This window comes from Sprattus sprattus, assembly GCF_963457725.1.
Source record: "Sprattus sprattus genome assembly, chromosome: 21".
Lineage (NCBI taxonomy): Eukaryota > Metazoa > Chordata > Actinopteri > Clupeiformes > Clupeidae > Sprattus > Sprattus sprattus.
The window spans coordinates 5391473-5399774 of NC_137919.1; the positions used below are offsets into that span (position 1 = coordinate 5391473).

Sequence of the window (8302 nt, forward strand, 5' to 3'; positions counted from 1 at the left end):
CTGAAGATATTTTTGCCATTTTTTTTCAGTTGTCTAGTAATTCAGGTTTGCAACCATTGTTACACAAAATATCCTCCCACAAAGGTAATATAAATCTGCACTTTTTCAACGTAATAACCCCACAAACATAACAACTGTTGCCTACTTCAATTGTAACAACTCATTTCCTACAAACGTTATTGTGATTTTACATTTAAAAGGTGCAGATTTATATTACATTTATAGTTTATTACGTTCATGGGCGTAACCCCCTACAGCCTGCCAAGCTTACATTTCTATATTTAGCAGATGCTCCCATCCAAAGAAAATGACAAGCCAGTAGAGAAATACCTTTTTTCATCGTCGATCAAAAAGATAATTTTGCGTAAGTCTAAGACCACCGAGAAATTTCCCGTCTTCTTTGCCTCGGCGAGAGCTTATTGGATCTTGGCAGCAGTGTGTGTCTAAGTCCACTATAGGCCGTGGTGTAGTGGACCCTGGAGAAGTGGGTATACTCTTAATTTTGCAATTTTTCAGCAGCCCATACAGCACAGGATAAACGTCCTGTTTTGAGAAGTAGGTATACGCAATGCTGACTGATAAAATAGGTGGGTATACTCCGTATACCTGCGTATACCCTGGACTACACCACTGGGTGTAGTGGACCCTGGAGAAGTGGGTATACTCTTAATTTTGCAATTTTTCAGCAGCCCATACAGCACAGGATAAACGTCCTGTTTTGAGAAGTAGGTATACGCAATGCTGACTGATAAAATAGGTGGGTATACTCTGTATACCTGCGTATACCCTGGACTACACCACTGGGTGTAGTGGACCCTGGAGAAGTGGGTATACTCTTAATTTTGCAATTTTTCAGCAGCCCATACAGCACAGGATAAACGTCCTGTTTTGAGAAGTAGGTATACGCAATGCTGACTGATAAAAAAGGTGGGTATACTCCGTATACCTGCGTATGCCCTGGACTACACCACTGACTATAGGAAAAGTGACTGATCTGCTGTGATGTTAGACCCGTAGCAGGAGATAGTTTGGTGTTGGGGACAAATAAAGGGAATCGACAGTAGGAGTCAAACAGCAATGGTTACATTTTATTTTTCCCTTCCAGTTCAACAACAACAACAATCCTGGAGTATAGGAGTCGGTGAGGGAGCCAATGGCCCAGAGAGAGGGGCGGGGGCGGGGCTTCAACTACACAGATGCAATACCAATGAACTGCTTGGATAAAACTTCACCGACACATGAACAGTCAGTAGGCTAATATTGCATTGCAAGAGTGATATCTTGTAGTTTTACGCCAGATGAGAATCCCCTTTCATTACGGTTCTATACAAATACTCAAACATCCCAAATAAGCAGCCAGTTCTGGAACAGTTCTGCCCTGAGTTTGGGCCAGGTCTGGTCCTGTTCAGAGTTGAATGTGTGGGATCTAACACTTGCTCGTCAAAACCTCAGGGTGATCTGAAGCTTTTGGCGAGGTGTGTGATGTATTAGAAGGGAAGGGTGACACCAAAACACCCTCAGCTGGCAATGGACTCTGGTGTCGGATCTGGCCACGACCAAGTTTGGATGCAGATGTTAGAAATATGTGTAGCTCCAGGAAGCGTTGCCTGGCAACGATTACTGTGAAAATACTCTGATTTTGAAACACTCTCTCTCTCTCTCTTTATCACCATGACTTTCAGGAAAAAGTGCCTCAAAATGGAGCATTCTGACCACTCTTAAAAGCAAACAAGCAGGCAAGCAAACACAAGGGGTCTGTTCAACATTTTTCCTGCCATTGCCACCGTTTACTTCTTCTGAAGTGTTAAAGTCTTTCGTATCCGTTTTGTTAAGTGAGGGAAAAGTAATTTACCTATGTTTCAGACCTGGACACAAACAATTCGGGAATATATGCTTCAGAAATAAATAGCTGCGATAAGGGAAAACAGAATGTTGAACAAAGAGTAGAAATGAGAAAAAAGCCATACAATCGACCAATTTCTCTGGATGTTCACCAATGGCTGAAAAGGATTAAGCACAAATATTGTCCCATCATGATTCATGGCGTTGTCACATACAGTAGCGTTTAGCATCAGCTAACGTTAAAGACTGGTTGGTGTCATATCATCAAAGGAAATGAATCTACTTCTAATAGTAGCCTAACTGACAGTATCCTTTACAACTGTATAGAGTTTTATCAACTTGACCTCACAAGAGGTAGTTTAGTCTAACATTTGACCTGTAAAAAAATGAAGAATAACTCTTGCATGATATGTCTTCTGGGTATGATATTACTTTTTTTCGGATTCATTTTTTTTTGCAGTAGAATAACGTAGCCCTTGAATATCAGATGCAAATGCCTGTGATCTTATCAGATTTGTATGTAGGTTAATCTATATACAGCAAAGTGATGCCTATATCTCACCACAAACACTGTCGAACTAAGAGTACCTAAAAGCAATGCATCGACCCACCTCTGATATTCCTCCATCTATACATCAATGATGGTTTGGAGATTTGAAGGGTAAATCCCACCGTGACTACGTCTATGGTTGCTGTCCATTTGCATCATGTAAGGCCCATGTGGGAATACATTAAACAATGAGAGAAATATATACGTAGGTTGATTTCGCATGACCATGTCATACGTGACACTTTATAAAAATGAATACTTAATAAAGACCAAAAAAAAAGACTAGTAGTATTTTGGGCAATGATGTGGAGTCTTCATAAATTGCATAATCTACATTTGTCTCCAAAAACTCAACCATTCTGACTGACACCATAAGAGTATCATAACTCCACATAGTAGTAGCTGACTGGATTAAATCAGATTTGACGTTAAATATCGGCCAAATCTTGCCCAGTGGTAGCTGCCATTGGGTTTGCATCAACCACAGTCGCTCCACCCAACACCCACCAGTATTATTTAAGACACAAAGGAATTGACTTCACCATAAGTTTGGTTCTTGAGTTACACCACTATGATAAATAGCACACACACGTCATCTGGAAACATCTTTTAAGATCGTATGTTCGATACAAACGAGTGAAACAAACACGTAAGCTTCCAACGCAAAGCGCTATCACACAGACAGTAAGTCTCTTTCACACAGCAATACAAATCTCCCCCCGTCCAGGAATGCTGGATGCTTAGTGCCCATACTACCGCTAAACGCACACAATCAGTAGCATTCCTTTTCGAACTTCGGAAAAAAATCCTGACAAAATAGATTCTTCGTACCCTTAACCACTTAAAGCAGCCTTGAAATACAGGAAGTGGTCCCCACCTTGATCCTAGAAGGCTCTGGCGCAGATCAGGGTCACCCCCTTTCAGAGCCTTCTTGCATTGCAGGCAGTGATGCTATCAGTAGTTCATAAATAAATACTCTTCATTAGTCAATAGATTACGCACTATCAAGGTCTATGCTTCACTGTGGAGAAGCGTGCACCTCCTCCAGGACACTGAACACAAGAGGAGGGGACCACACAACCTTGGCAAGGGATACATCTGTATATATCTTAACATTCGTTTACGTTATGCTATATGTATATATTATTTGTAGTTTTTCATAATTCGCTTTACAGATTTGCCATAAATATGGTGGCGGGGAGGGTCCTTAATCTATGATTACATCTATAAAAACATTACATTATATTTTTAACCACTCACAAGAAATTCTCACTTGTTGCATTTAAGTAAATCTCCATTATTTTTTTCTTAAAGTGCAAGGCAAGATAAAATCATTTTGAAATGCATGATGTACAGTTTCTTGCACACACACACACGCGCGCACACACACACACACACACACACACGCACAGGCACACACAAAATAATTCTCTGTGAAAAAAACACCTCACTTTGTAAACCACTGCACTCAAAATGAAATTGGCACAAAAGTACTTTACACCACTGAAGCTTGGGGAACAACAGCCACGTCCAGCGATTAAAAGAGCGTTGGACAGAATCCCAACTTTTCAAGTCTCTTTTTAAAAAAAACAAAGAAAGTAAACGGTAATAAAATCTCACTGCGGTTTTTTTTTTTTGGTCCACACAAAAAAGCAGGACTGGAAGGCATGCAGAGGACATCGATCTTCAGAGAGGGTTACATGGAGCTCCTAGGTCTACAGAAAGCCCAGCCATAATTCAAGTCCAAATGGTACATTCTTCAAGACGAGAGTGTGTGTGTGTGTGTGTGTGTGTGTGTGTGTGTGTGTGTGTGATGTTTTTGTTTGTTTGTTTGTTTCAACACAGACATTGATTTGTTCTTATTGGCAAAAAGGAAGGAGGTTAGAAGTCTGACATTTTCAAGAAGAGAAAAAAAGCATCTCATGGCTTCTGAGAGAGAGAGAGAAAGAGATAGAGAGAAAGAGAAAGAGAAAGAGAAAGAGAAAGAGAGAGGGAGAGAGAGAAAGAGAGAGAGCAATGTCATTACTTGAGTACCATAAATGTAAGTTCATGCAAGGGATCTTAAGTAAACATACTAAGTCAGATGAGCAAAAACTGAGCGAAAGAAAAAAAGAGAGAAAGGCAGAAAGAAAGAGAAATAGATGGCTCCGGAAGGTTTGCCCCCTTCCTCCAGTGACTGGTAATATTTGCCCTTTGACCTTTGAAGTAATCAAACGCACATCAGCTGTGCTAAGCGAAACAGGAAACAAACATGACCACAACGTCGATGCAATGCTATGCAATTCAGGGCCATTCCTTTGACCGTAGCTCCCCACTCTTAGTTGGAGAAGAGGGTGGTTGACGAGTTCTCTCCCTCCTCCATCTGGCCTCAACGGCGCCCCTGCTGGAAGGGAGGAGTTAAAGCGGCTCTCCCAGGTCCTTAATTGCCTGCAGAATCCGCTTCACATGGCCCACTTTTGAAATCCCAAGATCCTGAGGAGAAATGCAAAGAATGGGTTACTGTTTACACCTCCCACACACACAACACACACACACACACACACACACACACACGACACACACACACACACACACACACACACACACACACACACACACACACACACACACACACACTAGACACACAAGGACACTTGATGAGTAAAAGGAGTCGGGATTGAACTAGCAACCTTCTGATTGCTGAATGACTTCTGAACCAATATCGCCCCATCCATTAGTGCAGTGTAAGTGTATTCATTTCTTCATTCAGCCTCATTTCTGGCCAAATAAGTGAACCAGTTCCTCATCATCTTATAAAGTACAGTAGAATATTTGATGGCTTCTCTCCAGTGAAGAGAGCGAAGCGGAGCTCTGTGTTGCGTTCATATCTGTTGGAAGCAGGCGACGGTGGCGTACACGAGTAAAATGGGCAAAGCGGCACGAAAAGGTCGGGAAAAGTTTAGTCCTATGCTAATGAGGAGCGAATATCGCCAGCGTGGGCCAATCAGATGGTTTCTGTCTCTGATGGTTTGATAATCGCAGAATTTGGTCATTTAATTTGCTTAAAATAACAACCTGGAGGACCTTGTAAAGGGATATTCTTGTTCCTGGTGTGTTAGATATTGAATCCTGGGCTTCCTTGAACGGAATGACAGTTCTGATAAAAAGGCAAGTGACTGGATAGCCTACACGCTTGCAAACTAGTTTGGTGGTTCAGACTGTTTTTAGCACTTCCGCACGCCCACACACAGGAGAGCGTTCCGCTTCACTTGCATGTACTTTCAGCTTTTAATGTTCCTTTTATCAGTAAAACCTCTTATTCTTTTGACTTTGGTTTCATGCCTGACCTCGCGATTAAGCGTACTTTCTGACTTCCCTTCATGTGGACCTGTGTGACCCTCACAGAGAGATGGCCGCTTTTTCTTATCTTCTCATAATCGCTCAGGAAGGCTCATGGCTCAGTCGCATGGCTCATTAGGTCAAGGTCTTTTGTCTCCACTTTATTCAAGCAGCCCTCTCGGGTTGGATCTCTCAATTCATTTTTATATCATTTTTGTTTTGTGATATAATTTTTTATCCAGCAGACTGTGAAGTCATGAATTTGGTGAAGGTGCAGGTTGGCGGCCTCTCCCCCCCGAGTCATGACAGGCTATTCATTCACGAGGACAACTGGGGTGATTTCATCTCACCTCATCTCACCTCAACTATTCATCTCATACGTAGGTTACAACACAATGACAAAAAGTGTGTAGCATCTTTGGTAAATACAACTGAAAATGAAAAGACATGCTAATGGATTACATCATCAGAATGTGCCAGAAGTTGTGCTCAAATCACGGGCTATACGCAAGGCTTTTTGAAGATGCATTGGCATCTCGCCTGTTGTCTTTTTATTTGAAACAAAATGGCCGCCGTGTAAGCTCCAGTCGCCCCTGAGCCTGCAGTACCTTAAGGTCTTGCCTCTGAAGCTGAACCAGCTGCCCGCCCTGGATGTGCTGAAACCTCTCTTTGTATTCCCCTAACCCCAGCGATTCCAGCCAATCAGCTACCTCGACTGAGTCCCGACTCTCTGCCATGGAACACACACCCCACAACACACACACACACACACACACACACACACACACACACACACACACACACACATGGGGAGACAGACACACACACACACACACACACACACACACACACACACACACACACACACACACACACACGGGGAGACAGACAGACACACACACACACACACACACACACACACACACACACACACACACACAGAAGACAAACCAATAGCAAGCAAGAACACAGAATAGAAGTAGCAGACAGACATACAAGCAAACGACATACCACAAGCTCTTAAAGCGAACGGAGACGAGCAGAAAAGAAAGAGAGAACGCTCTTCTGACCTCTGGCCTTCAACTGTCCCTGAGAACTCAGCACTTTAAGACTGTAGATGTCTTCAGGAAACCCTGGGCATCTATCTAGTATATGCATGGAGTGGGCTCAAACATGACTCTATAGCCAGACAGACATTAGCATTGATGACAGACTGACAGACAGAAGACAACATAAAGCACACTGAGGGGAACTCTCCAGCAGAGCAGTGATGCCAGGGAGGGGGTAAGACAGGGGGGGGGGGTAAGACAGGGAGGGGGTTGGACAGAGGATGTGATTGGACAGAGGGTGGGGTAGGACTGAGGATGTGATTGGACAGAGGGTCTGGTACCTGAGAGGGAAATGGGCTGTGATTGGTCAGGGGGTGGAATACCTGAGAGGGAGCTGGGCTGTGATTGGTCAGGGGGTGGGGTACCTGAGAGGGAGCTGGGCTGTGATTGGTCAGGGGGTGGGTACCTGAGAGGGAGCTGGGCTGTGATTGGTCAGGGGGTGGGTACCTGAGAGGGAGCTGGGCTGTGATTGGTCAGGGGGTGGGTACCTGAGAGGGAGCTGGGCTGTGATTGGTCAGGGGGTGGGTATCTGAGAGGGAGCTGGGCTGTGATTGGTGAGAGGGTGGGTACCTGGGAGGGAGCTGGGCTGTGATTGGTCAGGGGGTGGGTACCTGAGGGGGAACTGGGCTGTGATTGGTCAGGGGGTGGGTACCTGAGAGGGAGCTGTTGGACTTCTGCTTGTGGAGTTTCTCTCGGTCCTTCTTCACCTTGGGCATCATCTTCAGCTTGATGCTGCTCTTAGCTCCGCCCCTCGGGGACTCCTACCAATCAGAGGAGAGAGGAGGAGAGGGGAGAGCAGAGCCGAGAGTAGAGCATAGGAGAGGAGAGAGGATATGGGTGGTGTGGAAAGGAAGGATGGGAAGACAGAGAGAGGAAAAGAGGAGAAGCGAGAAGAAGAGAAGGATGGTGTTCCAGATGGAAGGAAAGGAGGAGAAAGATATGGATGATGTGGAAGATGGAAGGAGGAGAGATGGGGAAAAGGGATGGGAAGAGAGAAAGAAAGAAAGGAAGAAACAACGAAAGAAAAGAAAAATGGTGGGAGGAGAATGAAAATGACCAAAGGGTTGGGAAGAGGTGAAGAGAAGAGGTGAATGTGAAGGGAATTAAACAAGGAATCAGTGAGTATTACAAGCTAACAGTGGTAGAGAGTGTTCAATGTGTTATCCGTCACAGGAATCAAACTGTACACACACAGGCACACACACACACACATACACACACACACAGACACGCGCACACACACACACACGCGCACACACACACACATACGAACACAGACACACACTCACACATGCACACACACGCACCCACACACTTAAGCACAAACACACCCACACACACACACACATACCCACACACACACACACATGACACACGTACCTCCTCACTGCAGTGCATGCTGGGACAGATCCAGTGGATGTCCTCCAGCTTGAGGAGCTCGGCGCCGAGGCTGTTGAGTGTGGATCGCAGCTCCTGCTCCTGA

General features: G+C 44.5%; 1 protein-coding gene across 1 annotated transcript in view; it reads right to left on the bottom strand.

Annotated features, from left to right (window-relative positions):
* Window positions 1–6261: 6261 nt before the first annotated feature.
* Window positions 6262–8302, bottom strand: part of LOC308382214 (diacylglycerol kinase eta) — a gene marked incomplete at both ends in the record, with an annotated part of 106148 nt that continues 104107 nt past the window's right edge. Inside the window, 3 exons of the mRNA XM_080859907.1 lie at window positions 6262–6440; window positions 7472–7580; window positions 8200–8302. The exon at window positions 8200–8302 is cut by the window's right edge and continues 14 nt beyond it. Coding sequence (XP_080716033.1) covers window positions 6262–6440; window positions 7472–7580; window positions 8200–8302 — 391 coding nt within the window. The remainder of the gene's footprint in view (window positions 6441–7471; window positions 7581–8199) is intronic.